Below are 23,695 nucleotides of genomic sequence, written 5' to 3'. Positions count from 1 at the left end.
TAAAGCAGAGAAGCGAGCTTTGAGGAATTAAATCAGCAGTGGTTAGCATGATATGTGGGTTGTGGCGTAATTGGTCTCCGTCTGTCTGTCTTGGTCTCTGTCTGTCTGCAGTGGTGTAAAGTAACTAAGTACATTTACCCAAGTACTGTACTTAAGCCCAATTTTGAGTTACTGTACTTTTACTTTACTGGGGTATTTCCAATTGTCTATTCTTTTACTTCTACTCCACTACATCTCGGAGGCAAATGTTGTACTTTTACTCCTTTACAATTATTTGAAGACTTTAGTTACTGGTTACTTTGCAGATATAAATTATTATATTATAAATACTTATAATACTTATACTTATACTAAAAATCGTTATTTGTGGACCTGCATTGTACTACTTTAAGTAAAACATTTGAGTACTTTTTCCACCAGTGTCTGTCTGTCAGTCAGTGTGATGGCTAAAGCCTGATTAATACTTACTATGGTGTAGCGCACCACAAATAGCCGATCTACAAGCTCACAATGCGTCGTGGATGCATGCAACACATTGTGAACTTGTACAACTGCTATTGTCGGCACGCAAAACCTTTTACAAACCTTTTACATTACAAACAGAGCAAAGAAATTAGGCATTACAATGACAGACTCATTGCCGAGGTGCCATAGCGCAAGTGATTTGACTGATTAAGGTAGAGACAGATACATTACAACCACACACATCACGAAGACTATTATTTTCAGCCCGTTGTGGAATGGAGCTGAGCACACACAACACACACACGGACACAAGGACCCACCTCCTGCACGCTAGACTTGCTACAACCTCCTGGCTTGTCTACACTCCATCTCCGCACAACAGCCGTCTGCAGCGGTGTGCTCTCTGAGGAGTGTTTAACAGCGCCTTTAATTGAAAGCAAATTAAAGGCTCTTCTCAGGCTTTGATTCGCAGAGGAGCGCCAGCCCCGGCGATTCAATTACAACACGTCCGTCACACCTAGCTGGCACGCGCGCGCGCGCGCGCACCCACCCACGCACGCACACAAGCACACACACACTCACACACACACACACACACACACACACACACACACGCACGCACGAACGCACGTAGTACGCACACTCACACACACACAGCTGCAGAGAAGCAAGATTCTCGCTTAGTCTGGCAAGATAGTATTAAAACAGGCAGGAAGGCCCTTTCAGGAAGGCCAGAGCCATCTATGACTCATTTTCAACAGGCAAAAACGTTTTCAAATGTGCAAAGACATTGCGAAGCCTACGAGCTCACAAAGAATCACGATGCGGCGCGTTATGAGCAAGTAGATTGCTATTTTCAATATTCGTTGTATGACAAAGTATATTAAGGCTTGTTGGTTAATAGAGGACCTTTTAACGGTTTGGTCAAGCTGAGAAAGAGTCATAACTCAATCCTCGTATTCAGATAGCTCTCAGTAGTAACAACTCAATGACCTTATTTAACGATAAAATACTATTAGAGACAAAATTGATGACCTCGTAGTCCTACCCTCAACCTGTATCAGTCTGTCCTCGGGCGTATGAGCATTTGGGACAGTTGCAGCCTGCATATACTCATCTAAACCATCAACCTGTCTGTTATACCACATCCAACTAGGCTAATTCATTTTAAACCATACTTCATTGGCCGGAGTCCCGCTTATACACCAAATCTCTTTAACAAAAACCCCCGAACAGGAATTGTAGGGTTCATGTGATTAAGGAGGTGGTGACCTTGGTTGGTGCCTGATCTGCTTGACATGATCACGTTGTCTCTGGTAGCATGCTACATGTATGTGCCACAGCCCTTTAAGGTAGATGTAAATAATTAAACCTATTCTTAGAAAGCCTACTCGTGATTCTGACAGTACACTGTATCTGACCTTCCATTTCTCTCCAAGATCCTTGAGAAAGCAGCCGCACAATCAGCTATATGTGATTTTCTACGTAACATTAATTTATTTCAAGATCTTCAGTCAGGATGTCATCATCATCATCATCATTCGAGTGCCCTCGAGATCTGTGACACAAGCTTCTTCCATTGGTCCCCGTTTGCTCATTGCCTCACCAAGTTCATTCACAGTCAGCCCTGTGTAACTACTCAGTCAGGATTTAAAGCACATCGTAGCGCAGAGACAGCATTGGCGAAAGTTGCAAATAACCTCCTAATCAGAAAATGACTTCTCTCTGCAATTTTTTGTTAGGCCTTAGTGCTGCGTTAAGACACCATCACATCCTATTACAGAGATTAGAACATTTCATTGGCATTAAAAGGAACTCCTTTGAGCTGGTTTAAGTCCTATTTATCAGATCGATTTCAATTGTAAGTTAATAGATAGAGATTCAAGATTGTTATCGTTACATCTTATACAAGAGTAAAATGATTTGATTTGGGCTCCTAATTGTAGCACCAATAACAAGAATAACAAAGAAATAAGATTCACAACAATGGTAAGTAGAAGTTAAAGAGAAATAATACAGTACTGTATGTACGTACATCAGTCATTGCACCCTTTGAGATGCTTGAATGTGTTGTGTGCATGGGTCCTACTGCTAAATATTAGTAAATACGCAATACACAGTAAGTGTGTTTATCTATCTATCTATCTATCTATCCACACACTCACACACGTGCACACACACACACACACACACAAAATGGTCATGCTTTTACCTGGGTGTTGGGTGGGAGGGCTAAAGACAAATGACAGGCCCAGTTTGGGGGATACAATTAAGGGGGTTGGGAACGAGGCATCCAATAGAGTCCTGTCAAATTTCTGGTTTAAAGAGCCAGCAGCCTATCAGATCGTTGCGTTTCCCCATGCCACCCTATGGAGCTTCATCTCTCTTCCATTGTCTGTTCATCTCTCACACCCTCCTTTTCATTGTCTTTCTCTCACACACTCCCCTCTGTAATCTTTCTCACTAATGACGCACAGAAAGTGTTCTCTCTATCTCTCTCTCTCTCTGCCTGTCTCTCTTCTGCCTCCTGTCTACTGGAGGCCAACTCAGATAAGGAACTGTAGTTTGAAGTAAGGGGCCCTCAGCATCAGAGCATCGGGTTGTTTCATTAAAGGGGTCAGAGGCAGAGCATCGGTTCTGCTGAGCTACTCAAAGAGCAAAACGGTCTGCCTGTTGCTGCGCTGCGAGGGTGCACTGTGTGTGAGTGTGTGTGTGTGCGTGCGTGCGTGCGTGCGTGCACGTAAGCATGTGCGCACGCATGCGCGCACACATGCTGTGTGTGTGTGTATGTGACAGCAATAATTTGGGGGAGTTTTCTGCCCATCGGTGAGCTGTAAATATGACGCACACACACACACACACACACATATAAGATGAGATTAGTTGTTTAATTAATGATGCCGCTCATTATTTTTAATCTGCGCCAGCGAAGGCGGAGGCACACACACACAACAAAGAGGAGCGAGACTTGTTAACCACGCAGACGAGACGGAGCGAGACGGCGAGGGAGAAATGAAAGGGGGTAGAAATTGGAAATTGGAAAAGACGCAACGAAACAAACAACTACAAAAAGCCCGGTGCCGCCGTTAAAGCTCAGAGCCTGATAAGAAAGGTGCTTTTATCTTCCCTCAACCACACATCCTAGCCGAGTTGATTTGGTCCATTTTGCCTTTAATGGCATTAGCTGTACAAACATGAAACAGCATTTGTCTTCCCTTTTATTTTTATTTATAAGTTGTCAAATAAAACAGTGCCAGCGCCACTAGACTGCTGGCAAACAACTTGTGAATCTTGTTAAATCTTATAGAATAGGTTCAACACAACTCTGAAAAGTGTAAAAATTCACTCCATTCACTATGAAAGCAGGAGATAATTCCATCCATTTGTAGCTCAAAGAGTGTACAAATGAGGCTCTCATGGTTAAATTAAGAATCTGAATTTTACTGTGTAGTAATGAACCCAGGACTGGAATATATACAGCCTGCGCACATAACTCAACAACATTCACATGATTTGTTTCCCATTAATTCCCATATTCCCTTGGGGAATAGCAATTTTCCATCTCTGAATATTCCCAAAGTTTTTGCAATCCTCAAAACGAACCAAGTTTTCCGGCCTTGCTTTGAGATGAAATGACATCTGAATGGTATTATTATTATGTCTGCCTACACCCTCTATTTCAAATAAAACAGAAAGCACTGGACTTCTGTTACCAGAGGATATTACAAGAAAGAATTCCCAAAGGAACACCCACTTGACCCTTGTTACCTTCCCTTACCTCAGAAGAACTGAAGGCATGTTCCCCAACAGGGAAATAGCACACTGGATGACACATTATTCCTGTGATCCAGGGAACACAGTTTTTCTGTTGAAATTTAAGTCCCTGTCCACATGCCAAATGGTGTGGTTTAAATCATCTGAAAAATCAACTACATGTTCTCCTCCAAAGAACATCCCTTCAAAGCAGCTTCACAGTACTCTTTTCTTTGCTCTTCCTTTGCCCTCATGTAGTATTTTGGTGGGGTTGGGTCTTTCATTTAAAAACAACACGTCAGTGTTGTTGCATGTAAATGTCACTACATGCTTTTAGTTGAAAAAGACATTGCAACCCAGACTCATTTTCAAAGACATAGTCACTGAGTTCACAACCAGAAAATCTTCCACCTTCCATTGCTTGCTGCTTGTGATGAGTGTGCACTTTATGATGTTACGTGCCTTACTTTGATGAACACTCCTGTGGTATAATGAAATGCGTAGATATGCTACAAAATAAATAAATAAATAAAATGCTGAAATATGAACACTGTTTAACTCACATAAAAGAACCATCATAAAAGCTCATAAAAGAATGTAAAACTAAAGTCATTTAACGCCTCAGAACAACCTCACAGTGTGCCATTGTCACCAAGGGGATATATCAAACAATTCACGAGTGTTTTCTTACTTAGCTAAGCTCTTAAGACAGGTGATACAGTAGATATACTGTACAGATTATGCTTTAGTATCCAAGGGGGGAGGTTATGCATTTTTCATGTGGCAGATATACAAGAGTGCATTTATTTATAAAGGGCCACGTAGCCATCTGCACAGGGAACTCACCCTGCCATGTGATGGCGCTGTCTAAGACTATGAGTGTGGTAGAGGAACATAAAGAAGTGGGAGATGTAATATATACTGTAGGTTTGCTGAGCCAGCGTTGCGCCAACTGCAACTACAGACAAAAACACAGAATCAACAGGGCGAGTAGCGGAGTCGAATCATATTCACACAAACAATGCTGTATGCTTGCATTGTTTATGGTCGTTTGAATCAATCTAACGAGACAAACATATTTTTATTCTTAAAAATATTTGTATGGGGGCGTCCGCTAACCTAGCGGTCCAGGCGCATACCACATAAACTGGTAATCCAGCATGACAGCGTGCTGCGGGTTCGAGTCCCGTTCCTGACGACCTTTGCTGTATGTCTCCCCATTTCCTGTCAGCCTACTGTCCTGTCCAAATAAAGCCCCCAAAAATATCTAAAAAAATATACTTATATATATTTGTATGTATTTATTATTAAAGGGGGAAATGTAATATATATAGGAAGTATTTCCTTGCTTACGGTAATGAAAGTATTCCATAAGTATTGCGCTGGCCGTCCGTCCAGCTCAACACGGCCTCCTCGGAAAACAAAGAAGTGTTGATCAAATAGAATCAATTTTAGTTTACTGCGCATTGTCTATTTCTCGCTTGTTTGTGTTGTGTTTTCAAAAACATTGTGAGCGATGTTTAGCTGTAAATGACATTGTGCGTTCGTTTACATGGCTGCCGTGTTGGATACGGCATCAAATCAAGCAGCGCAGCAGCTGCTCTGAGCCTTTGATTAGACAGCGGTCTGTTATAGAGCTCATCGGTCATTATTCAGAAATAACACACCGCTGAATTCAGTGATTAACCAATCAGAATCAAGCATTCAACCAAGCCTCAAGACCCAGGAGGTAGTAGTGGTCAAACCTCTTTGGGTTGTCAGGAAGCTCCTGTCTATCTCCACGTCTCACACTGGTCAGATCATCAGACAGGATGTATACTGGATTGGCACTATTGGGGTCCAGAATCACAGGAATGTAGGAGACAATATTCTTCATCTTGTCCCAGACTCTGAAGGCCAGGTTGCCCAGGTGTTTGACCACGTCTATCAGTGCTCCTGTTGTGGGTCCTGCAGTGTGATCTGGACTCTTTGAGGTCACACAGGTCACTCTCAGCTCCTCCTCGATGGCTCTGATTGTGTTTGAAAGTGTTGATATCTCTCTGTTCAGACCTTCAATCTCCTCCTTCAGACTTTTCTGCTGCTCTTCCTCCCTCAGTGAAGCAATCCATAGTCTTTTCTTCCTCTTGAAGAAACTGATGAAGCTTCTTAAACTGCCCCTTCATCTGCATCTCTGTGTTCTGGGCCTGGAACTTAATGTGTTCCGCTGTTTGATCATAGTTTGTTTTAACTTTATTAAAGACCTCCAGCTTCTCCTGTAAGGGTTTCAATGATTTCATCGATGGGTCTAAAGCCGTGGTTGATGTGTTCGATAGAATCCAGACACACAACACACAATGGCTGTTGACATTCCAGACAGAAGAATTTGAGTGCCGTATTAGCATGCAGCCTGCAGGGAACCTCTGTCTCTTTTGAAGCTCTCTGATCTCTCTCCTGTATGAAGGTCTCACACATGTTCTTCAGAGCCAGGTTTATGGGTGGATCATCCATTTAATGTCTCTTCTTACAAACTGGACATTCCTTTATTTCTATCTCTCTCTGGCTACATGATAGGAGAACAGGATGTGTTAATGTGTCCTGACACACAGGGCTGGACAAATCCTTTACACCATATACTCCGCACATAATTAATTGGTTGAAAGAGATGTATCAATGTCAGGACTTGTATTTATTATATTAATTATATTTTAATTAGACGGGGAACAACAGGGACAACGGAATAAACATTGTTTTATCATCTCAGAGTAGACTTTGACCGTTCAAAGTGTTTTACATATCCACATTAACCCTTTCACATACCAACAGTGGTACTGTATGTTGGTATGTGATCCAAAGATGGAGTATGAATGTGTGACAGCCATGCAAGTCACCTGCCTGCTCACCGGGGCTAGTTAAGCCTGAGTTATACTTGCTTGCGTATTGTGTCGTGCACCGAAAATAGTAGATCTACAAGCTCACCAATGCGTCGCAGCACAATGTGAGTATCTGGATTTTCAATACTTAACACATCTCCTGCCAAGATATTAAACATCGTTGTTTATCCCCTTGCCAGCGTAATTACCTTAATCCGACGATCTTTGAAACGCTGTGGAAGCCACATTGTGTACAAAAAAAAAGTCCCTGTGAGGAGGCGGAGGCATCCGTGTGTCCACTGGAACAATAACATTCCAACCGCGATCGGCCATTTTGGGGCTATGGCCCGTTGAAAATGGGTGGTTTTCAATGCAAAAAAAAGAAACCGAGATAGGAGTGTTTTTCTAAAAATCACATAGTCAGGGTGGATGGCTTCCTGTTTTTTTGGAATGAGATTTTTTTTTATAGAACTCAGATCTGCGTTCTGGCAGGCAAGTGATTAATTAAATAGAACGCAGATCTGCGTCTATGGCAGGCAATGCGTTAAGTACAGCGTATCAACAGTTATCCTTGACAGATGTCTGTCAAAGTTCGGCAGTGTACATCCTAGTAGTCCAGTTTAGGGAATGAAGTGGATAAAACATCACATGCACGCGCGCACGCACACAGCTAAATCCTGCCTGCTAATTTAACTCAAGAGTGTAAAAATCCACACACATCAGTGATCACACACTTGGACATACACAGAACAAAGAATCCCACACATACAGTACATAGACATGCACAGACTGTTATTAGAGCCGTTCCGCCTCTGTGATTCTTGCTACAAAACCAACTGCAACTACTTACAACTAAAATGCTGATGCATGTAGTTCATCATCCATGCAACTCGCTCTAACAGACCAGCTTCACACAAAGATTATTCAGTCAGGAACACTCGCGTCAAAGTACATTTAACCATTTATTGCAACAAATGGAATACAATTAAGCTTGGCGTTAAAGGCTCCGTTCTTGGAGATATTCCCTGAATTTTGTCCAAGCAGCATGCTAAGCAAAATCAGGGAATGTTAAGCAAAACCCCCATAGGGATACAATATCAAACAATAAGCGATACATTGACATATTATTTTTAATTAGCAGATATAAATCACAAGTATTTGAGCCTATGCCAGACTCTGATCAAAATGTGGAGGCTGGAGTGGAGGAGGCAGCTAAGCAGCAGTGAAGCAGGCAGCAAGACAAGCAGAGACCTAGCCTAGTGAATGCAAAGCCGTATTTAAAGGAACCTCTTTGTTAAGGCGTGAGCTGTGATTGGAGTATGAATGTGTGACGTAATGACCAGCAGAGCTGTGAATGGGGAATAGGAGGCTATAGGCTGATGTTCACATCAGCTGACTGACAGCCGACTACAGCTGAGGCGTGTGCAAGACTTGAACCAACGCTATGCTTCATTTATAGTTAGCATTTTTGATTAGTTTTTAATTAGTTTTGACTTTTTGTTTTTATTTACAGTTTAGTTATAATTCATTTTTAAAGTGAGTATGCTAGCTTATAAAAAACGCATTGCAAATATTATGCAATCGAAAACATCATTAAAAATGTATTCACAACTGAAACGGCAAATAAAAATTGGAAGATCCAGACAAAATATGTTTATATATGAAATAAATTGATAAAGACTAATATTATTTAGTTTTATAAAAAATGTAGTTTCAGTTATTTATTTTCATATACGTTTTTCACATTTATTTTCTGTTATTTCATTAGCTAATAACTAAGCTTCACATCCCCTCCAACTTGGAGAAAAGAGCGGGTCCGCACTCCAAACTGAGGCCATCGCTGTGCTAGTCTTGTCCATTGTCAACATATGGCACCGTGACTGTTTGACTGCTTTTCAAACACAAATATGTCTTTTCTCTGTTTCTCTCTCTCTCTGGCTCTCGTTTCTGAAACTCTGCCACTCACTCCAGCCATCTTCTGTCACTCTGTCTCTCCCAGAAACTGGTCACAGCGTGAGCTAAAAGGCTTCTCTTTGTATGTAGCTTTCTGTCGATCTCTTTCCCTCTCACTCTTTTGTGTTCATTCAAAATCAGTAAGCAATTCACTGGCAGGAGGTGCACATAAAATAAACAGAAAAGATTGATATAAATATGTTTTGGTTTTCTCTCTCTCTCTCTCTCTCATATATCAGGCCATTTCATCAAGACTACACCTTCACATGGCTCCTGACTGTCAGATGCCACACATGTCAATCACACACGTGCAGACACACATGTAACAGTGTACACACAAATCAATTCCCTAGCCTTAACAGAGCCTTCAAGGTGACCCAATGTGGTGCTGTCCAGGTTCAGTGGGTCTTGTCGAAAACACGGTGAAGCCTGATTTATATAGTTTGTCGCATGACGTGTCGCTTGTGGGGAAAATAGCAGATCTACAAGCCCACGACGCACCGCAACGCAGCACGGACATTAAACGTGTTGTATGTAATGAGGCGCTACTGTAGCCAACAATCAAAATCACGTTATGATTTATTTATTTGACGTGGACGTCACAATCACATTGGAACCAGATGTGTATAGCACATGTGAGTGCTTGTTTTCAACACCTGTCCTAGGAGGCTTTTCTAAAATAGAATAACACTAGTCTCAAATCTTAGTATCAGCTAGTACCAATCAAGTACAAAAAATTATATGTATAAATATAGTGCCACGCTATGAGCTTGAAGATCTGCAACAAAAAAAAATTAATCGTGAAAATGTGTGCAAATCTGTGAATATATATTTTTTAAACTGTATTTTTTTGTAACTCAAATCTTAGCTTCTGGGGGAATCCGAATGTTACGTTTCTGACGCACACCATCCACCCATAAGCCAATTTTAATATAAGATACAGTATCGCTATGATATATCTTTGTCTGTGAAGGTCCCATATAATAGCCACACACACACACACACACACACACACACACACACACACACACACACACACACACACACACACACACACACACACACACACACACACACACACACACACACACACACACACACACACACACACACACACACACACACACACACACACACACACACACACACACACACACACGTGAACAATGCATGCACCCAAGTAATCTCTCTCTCTCTCTCTCTCTAAGGTAGATAACAGAATTAGACAGAGCCTAAACCAGTACCTAGACAATGTTGACAGCATGTAATTGAAGTAGACTGATACTGTAAATTACCTGCTGAAACTGTGATCGCTTTATCTTGTGTGATAAAAAACCACACGCTACACACATGATCCCCCTCTCACACACACACACACACACCATCCTGAGGATTAGAGGTGCTGCTGTAGCATTATTCCCCAGAGGTAGAATCACCTAGTATAGATTACATGTACAACATCGGCACATATCAAACACACACACACACACACACACACACACACACAGTGCGTTTAATCTGTGTGTAATGGGGCTCTCATTCAGCCAATAGCGCTCATCCACTCCAGATAAGCATGAAAACGCTACCATAACTACTGTTAGTATCAGGCTTAAAGAACGTCAGCTCGGGGGGAATCAGTATGAATGAGTAGTCAGCAGGTAGAATAAAAGCGGGAGAGAGGCGACAGCTTGGCTTTATGTCTGGGTTACATTTGATCTGGGGGGGGGGGGGGGGTACCTAAAAAGACTACTTAGTGGTTTCTGGATCAGGACCCTGGATTTGAAAACCTTCTGTGTTTGCGTTTATTTTAACCCATTAAGATCTACCCATAGCAAATCTACAAGCTCGTAGCGCGGCACTCGCAGCAATATTTTGTATTTTGAAAAATCAAGAACATTTGTGCAAATATTTTAATACATCTTTTTTAAAGCGAACATTCGTAACTGAAATCTTTGCTTCTGGGGGTCCCTGGAACAAAATATTTTGAGATGGGGGTCCACGGCCGAATACTGACATAGCGACATGGGTTTAAAAAATATATTTTTTAGGATTTAGAAGACATTTTGTAGAATCGGAACCTTAGGCCTTAAAAACTATAGTATAGTATAGTATAGTACTTATACTATATATATTTATCGATATCACAATTCTAGAAAAAAACTAAAACTAATTTCTCAAGGGCCAGACCTTCCAGCACCAGCCAACGTGTCACAGGCATGTGACAACGTTGTTCTGCTATTTCCTTTGACATGTTTTCTATAATAAAATAGTAATGACAGGTCGAAAGTGGTAAGGTAAAATAAAAAATAATATAATAAAAGCAGTTTCATGTAATCTAATACTACTACTAATTTAAACCACAAAATAAATACAGAATTCCACCCAAATAACTGTTGTACTGGATGAGCCTTATCAAAGAACGGACCACATTATTGCAAGGCAGAACATTCAAAGCCAAATGTCACTCTTTTTTGAATTCCAAGGAGCCGTTTATAATCCTCTGGTGGCATTAATGAGCTACCTTCTCTCTGGGCAGGGTGTCATTAGGAGTCCACACACACACACACACACACACACACACACACACACACACACACACACACACACACACACACACACACACACACACACACACACACACACACACACACACACACACACACACACACACACACACACACACACACACACACACACACACACACACACACACACACACACACAACGGAGGGAAACTGGGGTATTGTTAAACTCTTCTTAATCAAAGCAGCCAATTAAAACACTTATCACATTAGTTGGCTTTGCTCAGGGGAATGTTTGCGTTTAAGTGCTTAGCAAAATAAATGGGAAAAAGAGGAGATTGCTATCCACTGCTGCTTATTACTCCACTGTGTGTGCACGCTGCTCTGTGTGTGTGTGTGTGTGTGTGTGTGTGTGTGTGTGTGTGTGTGTGTGTGTGTGTGTGTGTGTGTGTGTGTGTGTGTGTGTGTGTGTGTGCCGCACACGTGCGCGTGTGTGTGTGTGTGTGTGTGTGTGTGTGTGTGTGTGTGTGTGTGTGTGTGTGTGTGTGTGTGTGTGTGTGTGTGTGTGTGTGTGTGTGTGTGTGTGTGTGTGTGTTGTACGTCTCACCTCACAGTAGCTTGGGTCTTGGAGGCAGCGAGGTGGAACTGTTCACTGCTCTGTTTGAATCGCTCCATGTTCTACAAGTGACAGACAAACAAAGCATTATGGTTATTGTAGTTCCTTATGTTTGTGTGTGTTCTTTAAACTCTGTTTTCTTTCCTCACTCGCATCAATAACCCCATACCACACAAAACATCAACAACATAAGCTAACATACCGTGGTTCTCGGGTTGAAACCTTTTCATGTCCCCAACTGTTCCCGTTATTAATATTTTAAAAACCATCTTAAAACAGGGCCGATCAAGAGCTTGTAGATCGGCTATTTTCACTACTTTTGTGCGACACTTCACCAACACTGTATGATGAAGTAGGGCATTCATTTACGTTGAAAACATAAAAAGAAAAAACATACATGAATACGACGATATACGTCATGTTTTCGTAGAAATTATAATAAATAATAACAATAATCTTGAAAAGTTAAAGCTCTATATTCCAATATTAGTCATTGCAAAGTTTCCATCTTTCCATACTGCTAAGTACAGTATTGGGTCTCTCCCTGTCTCTCCAGATCCCTAATAAACAGATAGTCAGGTCAGGATACCAATTTTAGCCAATCTGGATAGAGATCCCCACAAAGATCATACATTTTAGTGTTCCAGTTCCAATTTTGTCTGATCTTTTTTTCCCCACTTGTTTATCATGTAGCCTCAGTATGACTTCTCTCTCCTGTTTGGATAGAATTTGTATCCCAAACTAACTAAAGAGCTTGAGAGACCCAGAGAGACCCCTGTTACTGAACAAACACTCTATAGCAATCATTGCTATCAGATTATAGAGCTACCTAAAAATTAACAACAAAACATCACTTAAAAAGTGAAAGAAAAACTTTCTTTCCGACCCCCGAGAAGCTTCTGCTTAATCCAGATCTAACGTGGATTAGATATACGGGGTCTGGATGCCAGAACCTCCCCCAGGCAGACAGCCGTTGTGTGCTGAAGACAAGCAGTTAATCCACAACAACTGCAGTCCTTCAAACACACATCGTCCTCCCAACACCCAGCATCTCTCGGATATTTAAACAACATTCTGGACCAGCTGGGCTTGCATTGGATCCCGTGCCCCCCCTCTCTGTGTGTGTGTGCGTGTGCGTGTGCGTGTGTGCGAGTGTGTGTGTGCGTGTGTGTGTGCGTGCGTGCGTGCGTGTATGCAAGCGTGCGTGCGTGTTTCAGGGTGTTTGGGGGAATTACATGTCCTCACCTTTGAAACTCTGCATGCAAACATGAGTGTGTGTGTGTGTGTGTGTGTGTGTGTGTGTGTGTGTGTGTGTGTGTGTGTGTGTGTGTGTGTGTGTGTGTGTGTGTGTGTGTGTGTGTGTGTGTGTGTGTGTGTGTGTGTGTGTGTTATTGTCAGGTGTTTTTAGGTCGTTACAATGGCTTCTTCCACTTGCTGGAGTAGTGAGGCGCAGTAACGTTTATAACAAGGTTACAATTTAATGCACGTATTACAGCGAAACAAGAATAAGCGTTACTTTTTAAAGGGATACACACACACACTTTCAAATTCAATTGTGGGTCCTTTTATCGTCTACTCAGGATTTTGTGAGCCCCCCCAGACAGTTTTTAAGTTGCTTGATTCAGTATTTAGATATTTGATATTCATTTTGATCTGACACGCCCCCTTCCTATACAAACCCATTATAACTTCAAACTCCATTTTTACCATGTTAGATTAATCAAAAACACCCGTTGTTGGTTCTGGTGACTCATCATTCCCTCCTAATACGTGAGTGGGCCATGTTTTTTTTATGACTTTTTTCGTTTATTTTATTTTATTGTTTTATTGTATTTTAATTTTTTTCATTTTCCAAAAAAGACTCAAGACCCATGATGCTAGACAGGAGGGTGTGGAGGGCAGCGATTCAGGAGTCCAGAGTTGGTGAGGGCTAGTCCACACTAGCCATCTTGCATCGCATTGTCATATATTTTTGTTTCCTTTTCTCCGCAGGAGGCAGAGCCGACTAAATGAGTGTGAGTGTGTGTGTGTGTGTGTGTGCTCTGTTTGTATCCGTCTGTGTGTCTGGGGGCTAATTTTGCACACCGCTGGACCGATCAGCGCCAGACGTTGTGTATGCATGTAACACTGTCATTAGGCCACAGGGGCACCTCCACTAGTTTTATATTACACTTATTATTATTTGAAATAATAGCTGAAATTGTATAATGAAAGTCAATGGGGCTGAAACCTTGTCAAAATGTGGAGCCATACGTCATAAGATATGTCATAGATGTCACACTGCTTTGAGATCCATATGGTTTCATTATTTATTTATTTTTAAATCTTTTTAAGACATCCAATGTCTGCCTTACTGAACTCAGAACTGAGAGTGCACTTTACTCATTTTGCTCCAAGTAAAGACTAAAACAAGCGGTCTACAAGGTCAACGGGTCACCATGTGACACGTTCTTAGCTTGTAGATCGGTTATTTCAGGCAAGAAACACCGCCGTGTGTAAATTAGGCTCAAGGCGGCATCACTGCCTGCTATGGCGAATTAAAGGGATTAGCTGCCTCGTTAATCCAGCAGCTGGCACCTGCGTCGTCTCTCACTCCTCATGCTGGCACCCATCCGTCACCCCACCCTCCTCCTCCGCCTCGTGCTTACAGGACCACCCGCTCTGCCATTCACCAACCGCCGTTACCGTTCCATTCCTCCCTTAAAAGACCTGAGGGAATTCTTAAAAATGTTTTCTAAATCCTAAAATGTTTTGAAAAAAAATCACAAACAAATGTTTCAAGATTTTTCAAAAATAGCAGATCTACAAGCTCAGTGCCGCGCTATGAGCTTGTATATCTGCTATTTTTGAATAGCCAAAGAAATCTAAAGTGACACAGATGCGTTCCAGGTCTTAAAGGGTTAAGAGAGGTCTATTCTCCTTCCGACGTATGAACTTTTCTTCGGAAAGGGAGGTGATAGAACTACAAATTGACGTCATTCCGAGCTTTGGTGTAGGCCCAGAGCTTTTGAACCCGTGCACCTCCGGATGTCCTGGACTCGCCTTTCCAAACCGGGAGACTTTCCGACGTCAGAGTATGTATTGGCCTTTAGTTACCTTTCTCTCTCTCATCATCTAATAGCCTTTTCCAGCTCTGTATGTTAAAGGTTTTGCTCCACTTTTATACCGTTTTAATCCATTTGTGTGTCGGGGTTAAACACGTTTGGATTTAAACGCAATATACTGAGAAAATACTCCCGTTCAGAACATGGCTACTTTGTTAACTGGGCCTACGATACAGAATTCACTGCAGAGAGCTCGTGGCCCCTAGTGGCAGAGGGAAGAATGGCTGTCGTTTTTAACTACAGTATGTCACCAATACAGATCCGTACAACTACAGTATGTCACCAATACAGCGAGCCTTTAGTTTATCATTAAAATCGGATTTGGCGTTTCCGTTGTGCTTTGCAGAGCATATCAGTAACAACACGCTATAACAACTAGATAGTTTTACCATTTTGAACCATTAACCAAAACGTTATCTATTACGTTATATCAACAATCCCATATAACTGCCCCGACCTCTAACCTTTGGCTCAAATCCACCGTGGTGCGTGCGGCTTAGTCGGCGTCTATGCGAACACAATTGGCCCTGTGTTCGGGGGAGGTAAGCCGGGGCGGGGAGGGTGATAATTGTCACTGCACGTAATCCTACGGTCTGGGGGCGGCACCTGTCAGCATAGGGAGTGTTGGGCGGGAGGAGTAGGACGAAGGCTCTACATCCTCCCGGTGGAGGCTCCTCACTGGCAGGTGAGTCAGTAGGATACGACAGCAGTGACAACACAGACATGTGTGTGGGGAGGAATTAATTGGCATAACGACTAAAGTTGGTAAAAAAGAATTGGCAACTCTAAATAAAAAAGAACCTTCACCTTTGACGGCATCAGAAAGTGATAATTTAGTGCCAACTTGATGACTTGACTAGATTTTTGTTTGCACTTTACATTGATTTCACTTTGCAATCGTCGGGTCCACTCGGGTTTTATTGGACACGTCATTTACTGTCAGAGCCCCGAGACCTGTGACAAACAGTACCAGTACCGACCCGGTGTCACTTCTTGTGAATGGACCCAAGACCGAGCCGGGTCCGGGTTGAACCCTCTGGTATTCCTCTACATTATACTCATACACTGAGTTGTTGGTGCCCAGGATCGAACCCAGAACCTTATGGTCCAAAAGGTGAGTGCTCTACCGACTGAGCTACCGGGACATCTTATCTGAAAGTGGTTATTATTACTTGTGTGCCAGTACAATTCTATGACTGACAACTTTCCTGACACAATCTAAAAATGAAAACTTTGTGATACAGGTACACTCCAGAAACCAAGGCAACAGATCTGCTGATGAACGGTTTTAAAAATGAGACCATGGGAAAGTTTTAGGGTAAACTTATGCTATTTGCGAGATAACAGATTTTGCTTCCAATGAATCCCTTCCAGTAACGTTTAAAAAGTTCCTGGTGTAAATCTAATGCATTTTCCTCCTTTCTTGCAGAACCCTCATCTGGACTGCAGAAAAGGACCGCTCTATGGATGCTTCAATTAAACCATGGCATTCGGCTCCAGAACTCCCACCATGCACATCCCACCCTTAACCCATTAAGACCGGGAACGCATCTGTGTGCCATTTTTAGATTTATTTGGTTATTCAAAAATAGCAGATATACAAGCTCATAGCGCGGAGCTTGTAGATCTGCTATTTTTGAAAAATCATGGAAAATGTGTGCAAATCTTTGGATATATATATTTTTTTTTTAAGCAAACATTTTTAACTCAAATCTTTGCTTCTGGGGGATTCTACAAATGTCTTCTAAATCCTAACAAAGATCCTAAGAAAAAACTTATGTTGCTATAATATCAGTGATTTTCAAACCTTTTCATGTGAAGGACCCCAAAATGATATGTATTTGGACCCCCATCTCAAAATGTGTTGTTCCAGGGACCCCCAGAAGCAAAGATTTGAGTAAAAAAAAAAACGCTTAAAAAAAATATATATATATATATATATTCAAAGATTTGCAAAATAAATCACGATTTTCAAAAATAGCTGATCTACAAGCTCATAGCGCGGCACTCGGTGCCGCGCTATGAGCTTGTAGATCAGCTATTTTTGAATAGCCAAAGAAATCAAAAATATGCGTTCCAGGTCTTAATGGGTTAAGCAAGCGCCCCCCACCCCCCTGCCCGTCTCTCTCTCTCTCTCTCGCGCGCCGGGGCCGAAATAATGAGGCTAGTCGGTGACGTTGGTCTCCGCTCTGCAATGTTTGCTAACATTAACTTATTATGTAGCTCATATCTTCATCTCCAGATGGGGAGCGGGCGTGCTGGAAATATTGCTAACAAGCTGAACTAATAAGCAGAATTCAGAGCTCTACGCTCAGGCATATTGAGCAGATAGCTTTTCACGGGATGAAAGCCTCAAACTTTGACTTTCCACTACATGAGGCTTGGTGCTGTGTGTACATTTACATAAGAAAGTGCAACGAGGCAAAATGAGGAGTTTTTAATGCAGGTTTTTCTTCTTTTTTAAAAGAAGGCGTAATTCTGAGGCCTTGAACGCTGGCAACCCAGTCCCTGTGGTCGCGCACACACACACACACACACACACACCCCAGGGGCCCGGACGACCACAAGGAACACAAGGAAACATGCATACATGCACACACATACACAAACCCCCAGGGGGCCAGTAGCAATACAGGGCCACACACAAACTCATACACACACACGCACGCAAACACACACACGCACACACACACACGCTCTGACATTGATTCCAGTCCAGCATGCTGGGAAATGTATAATCCTGTTGGAAAAATAAGAGGCAGGGGGAGATGATAGGAAGGAGGGAAAAAAAAAGATACAATTAAAATGCATTCGTTTTCCCACCCTGCAAGCTTTGAAGTAAATGACTTTGTGATTGGTTGGTCTCTGATGGCCTGGGGACAAAAAAGGGCAGTGAGTGAGTGTGAGTGTGTGTGTGTGTGTGTGTGTGTGTGTGTGTGTGTGTGTGTGTGTGTGTGTGTGTGTGTGTGTGTGTATGCGTGCGCAAGATTTATAATGACATCTGCTGCTGCTGTTTGGCCAGGTACTCTGCCCTGGGTTGGTCTGATCTTGTGTGAGTGCACGCACATTTGTGCATGAGTGTGCGTGTGTGTGCATGCGTGTGCGTGTGCGTGTGCGTGTGTGTGTGTGTGTGTGTGTGTGTGCGCGCGTGCTTGGATGCAGCCTGCTGACAGCGTGTCAAGCAGCCTGTCAGATTTGAAGCTGATTGCTATCTGCTTCTGCACGCTCCACTTCCGACATCAAGTTCAAAGTCCTCTGCTACCCAGGTCAGAGATGGAGACAGGCCAGTTACTAAACTCACAAGTCAGGTCTCTGAACACTTCGCTCAATGGTGACCGAGGACAATCTCACAGCTTTTGTTGCTATAGAACTGGGTGGAAACCACTATAGAGTTGACAACAAAAAGAAAAATGACAAACAACAACAATAACAACTGCATTGCTGACAATCCAAAGCCTTTTGGGGCGGTCCTTCATATTGGGGCGTTGACATGACTAGTTTTCAAAGCAGTGGTCATAGGTTTGTTAGCGGTCGTTCTCGCCGCTGTTCTAGCCACTAACTTGCATTTAGACGTGGGCAAACGTAACGGACCAGGCGGAGATCTCAAATGTCTGACAATGCAAGACTAGTCGGTTAATGTTCACACTGCACTTCAATGCAGTACACAGTAAAATGCTGAGTGTTCATTTAACTCGCTGAGTGTTCATTTAACTCGTAAAGTGTACGAATGGATAAATTAACACGATCAATAAAGGTCTTTCTCATTTTTCATACAATAGAGACAAGCACATTCTACAGCTGAGATTACCTGAACTCTACAGGTTTCTCAACCCACTTTGGATGCTGATGCATTTCCGACTTGCATCCTTCCGAGTAGCATCCTTCCCTATAGGCCCAATGGTCTAGTAATATGATAATGGGTACAGCACTACTGTAGGTACACTGACAACCGGTACAACGGGTATTAGATAGCCTAAGGGCCATGCATTACTACAGTCCTCACGCTAGACTAACTATAAATGATCTACGAACGAGCTTGTAGATCTACTATTTAACCTATTTAGACCTGGAACGCATATCTGTGTAACTTTTTCATCTGAGCTAAAAAGCATTATTTTACACTTTGGCTATTAAAAAATAGCAGATATACAAGCTCATAGCGCAGCACCGAGTGCCGCGCTATGAGCTTGTAGATCTGCTATTTTATCAAAATCGTGAAAATGTGTGCAAATCTTTGAATATATATTGTTTTAAAGCAAAAACATTTTAACTCAAATCTTTGCTTCTGGGGGTCCCTGGAACAACATATTTTGAGATGGGGGTCTGCGGCCAAATTCATATCGTTTTGGGGGTCCTTGACATGAAAAGGTTTGAGCACCACTGATATAGAAACATACGTTTTTCAGAAAACTGTTGTGGCACACGGGGCGTCAGGCCTCATGACGTCTTTGACGTCATGTGGCACAGAATTAGTTAATGGGTCTTAATGGGTTAAAAATAGTGTTGAACAAAAAAAAAAAAAAAAAAACTGAATTAGAATTAGACTCTGGATTGACAAAAATGAATGTGCACAAAATACTGATATAGTAAATTTAAAAAAATTAATAACTTTTTGTAAAGTTGTATGTGTTACAATGTTAACACGTGCAGTGTGCCTCAGCACACTGGCCACTTGAAGTCCAGGATCCATATGGAGCCACACTGCTATTAGACCCTGTCTTCATATTTATTGAGTCTGTCTGTCTGTCTCTCTCCTGAAGCAGCAGTGTAATAAACACATTTAAATAAATAAAAAACTATGTCAGAAAATGTCAACAACAGTTGTATAAAATAGAATAAAATGTATGTCCAATTAATGCAAACCAGGTTATTAGAACAGTCGCATTTAGACAACACATAAAAACCTGACACTCCTCCATTACTCCTAGTGAGCAGCTTATTCCTGTGCTAAATGAGACATCCACTCCAGATCACTTAATCTGTCAAACACTCACTAAAGCCACAGTCTTGTTTACCCGCCCACACAATAGGCCCAACAGACACACATACAGTATACACATACAGTACACACACATATACACATACACAAACAGTACACACACACACACACACACACACACACACACACACACACACACACACACACAGGTATGCTTCCAAACACCCTGAGCCCAACAGCAAACACAGCTTGTGTCACCCCTGTGCCAGCCAGGCTGCCATCCTGTCAGTAAACCCAGCCTGCTACTAATGAGACTAATGCAACAACCAAGACCTCTCTGTGCGTATATGCGTGAATCCATTGTTTGAGTGATAAGAGGCTGATATTAAAATGATATAGAATGATTGATAGAGCAAAGATTCAATGTTAATGCTGATATAATGTGCTTATTAGTGCCTTGTTCACCTGCCACTTGCGTGACTCACGCACGCATACAAAATATCACCCCTCGAATTCATAGATTTTTTTTCCACATTACTGATCCAACATTTTTAAACAGGCCTAGCTTAACAAGAGCAATACTGTATTATAACATTAGCTTATAACCTCTGTTGTTCTGGAGTTTATACATTCTTTTTATATAGTTTTGCCTTGGCCTCCTATTTTTTTGCGCTGAACAATCGGTTAGTCTGGAATCGAGTAGGTACAGCTCCGACCGGTTAAGTACATGGTTAAGTAGGTGCGTAGCACTGTGTTGAGAGAGGCACTTACGTGCGTGTTAGGTTAGCACCCGTAACTAAAGGCAGCCTTCTTACCGGAGCCTTCGTAAAGACCGCACGTAACTCCCTACGCAGAATCTTGTTGGGAAACCCGGCCATTTCTGTTTACACATTACGTGCCAATAGACGTCATTTATGATCCAACGCTTCACCGCCATCGACGTCTATAGACATCATTTGGTGTTTTCAGTGATTACAATAGAGGGCGCTCTTCTGCAACCTGTGAGTGATCCTAGGACTCCCGAAGAAGAGTACACCCAGAAATCACGTGATCTAAAAAACGAACAGTCAGTCCAGTCTAATGTTATAGGATTTATGAAAATAAAAGTTTCTCTGATTTCTTTTCACAGATTGCGTTTTTGGTGAAACAAGCTATAATCAACTGCTGATAACTAAAGAACGGAAGATTGCGGTAAAAAAAAATTTGTTTAGATGAAAGAAGAGACTGGTCTTTCACCCCCGAGACATCTGGTGTTTACATCATCATAGAATTTATTTTTCTGTGGGTCTCAAAAGATTAGTAAAAACGCTGGCAGTGGCTGACTTAATTAATTCTGCCAGTGAATGTGTTAAAGAGCTGGAGAGACAGGGAGACCCCTGTCACTGAACAAACACTCCAACTAGAGCTTTAGCCTTAACATAAAACTGAAATTAGTTTTAGCCAAAAAATATTAATAACAACATCTTTAATTATCCCTTCCATTAAAAAGAATAATGTGTGGGTATGTGGGGTATAGAATATTCATTACTAAGCAGAAGATTATTTTTTTTTTTTAAACGAAATTAGTTTTAACCTAAAGATATTAATAACAACACCTTTAATTATCCCTTCCATTAAAAAGAATAATGTGTGGGTATGTGGGGTATAGAATCACTAAGCAGAAGATTATTTTGGTCAGTCAATGCACATCCCTAATTTAGGGATGACGAGACAGAGAGAGAGACAGAGTTGATAGATTGGTGCCAAGGATTGGTGCCAATATTGGAGTTTTAAACAATCATTCATATAGAATATTGTTATCCAACATTTACAGTAGTTTAGGACAAAGACAATGGCAAGCTACAATACCTCACCACAAATAAAGTAAGTTAAGTCTACAACCATGATTTCCAAGTCATTTACAGACAAAAGTATACCTTCATAAACCCCATATTCTGAAACATCCAAATCCTCCATTTTGACACATTTATAATATTCAGGAGTCAATCCTTTTTTCTTCTTTTTTTCCCCCACTAGAGGTTCGAACTCACATCTAGAGGTCGGGCCGCTATGTGGCTCTCACACCTACGTCGCAACGCCGATCCGACTGATATGCCCATATATGGAGATCTCTGTATCTGTCAGTCCTTCTCCCTTTTATGCCCATATATGGAGATCCCTGATGTCATCAGTATATACCCATATATGGGCATGCCATATATTGAGCTGACTGATTTGTTTGTGCCTGATGCCATGACGACAAATTGAGGTTAGACAACACACATATTTGGGCGTAGCTGCATTGGGAACTTCTTATACTGTATGGTTATGGCTGAGTCATGGTGACATGAGCGTGACGTCAGAGGTCTGCCCACCGGCCCTCCGTTAAGCCAATTTTAATAGAGGTCAATAAGGTACATGTACCAAACGTTCTAAGTAATCTAGAACATTATACAAAACAATGAATTAAGATGGCCTCTCAAACTGAGCAAAAAAGGACAACCATCTGAGACTGTAGGATTTAACACTGAAACAAATGCACTGTCATTGTTCAACGAACAATAGAACACCATTAACCGTGTTTTTTGGTTAATGGTGGTGTGTACAGTGTGCTCCCACACAGATTTTACCTCAGCCTTGACTTTTAAATGAGCTCGCCACTGTGTTTTCCCAATTTCCCTCATAGAATGAGACAGAGAGAGAGAGAGAGAGAGAAAGAGAGAGAATGAGACAAGTAGAGAGACAGAGATCGAGGGAGAGACAGACAGAAAGAATGAATGCAAGTGAGTGATAGAGATAATGAGAGAGACAGAAAATGAAAGAGGCCAAAACCTTCCTCCGTAAACATTGAGGATAAGATGCTGTAGGTACATCAATCAACATGATTCAACTATATAATGTCTCAATACCGCCACCTGTTGGACCAGTTCACACACGGCACACAACACAGCTTAAAGCTCTGCCTTCATCTGAAGCAAAATGTCCCTTTAAAAGGTCTCCTCTACTCTGAGCTAAGAGTAACGTTTCCCCCAGAGAGGAGAGTGAAAGGTCCCCGCCGTCTGCAGCACAGTCTGGGAAATGTCACACACACACACACACACACACACACACACGCACACACACACGGAAGGAAAAAGGTAGCGGAGAGCTCTTTTAAATCTTCATGATACTTTGCTTTTTTTAATAGTAAAGCCTTTGAATATTGTGTTTTTACTGATTGTTCATATCTGGTAGAAAGGGCACTGGAGCAGTGCCTTCCTTGAACCTGACGAAGACGTAACCTACGTACATGAAAATGTACTTTGCATCTTAATAAAAAAGGCATTTAGTTCATCTGCGGTGTTCCGGTGCCTTCCTTTCTACCCGTGTTGCCATTGTCCTACTCTTGTGATGCACCGGACCTGCCAAACTCTACCTGGATGCCCTTTCTTCTTGTGTTCATATTTGGTGTTGCGTGAGAGAGACAGTGCTTTAGAGTATCCCTGCCTTTTCCCCTTAAAGATCACGATCTTCAC

At 41.9% G+C, this 23,695-nt stretch overlaps 2 protein-coding genes across 2 annotated transcripts in view; both read right to left on the bottom strand.

Moving 5' to 3' along the window:
* Nucleotides 1–23,695, bottom strand: part of LOC308096864 (solute carrier family 41 member 3-like) — a 511,014-nt gene that overhangs the window by 330,862 nt on the left and 156,457 nt on the right. The window lies entirely within an intron of this gene.
* Nucleotides 1–23,695, bottom strand: part of chchd6a (coiled-coil-helix-coiled-coil-helix domain containing 6a) — a 107,012-nt gene that overhangs the window by 42,664 nt on the left and 40,653 nt on the right. The window contains exon 7 of the mRNA XM_080444359.1: nt 12,150–12,220. Within this exon, the coding sequence (XP_080300485.1) occupies nt 12,150–12,220 (71 nt within the window). The remainder of the gene's footprint in view (nt 1–12,149; nt 12,221–23,695) is intronic.

This window comes from Gymnoscopelus braueri (assembly GCF_963280865.1).
Source record: "Gymnoscopelus braueri genome assembly, chromosome: 12".
Classification (NCBI taxonomy): domain Eukaryota; kingdom Metazoa; phylum Chordata; class Actinopteri; order Myctophiformes; family Myctophidae; genus Gymnoscopelus; species Gymnoscopelus braueri.
This window is presented reverse-complemented; position numbering and strand designations above follow the sequence as displayed.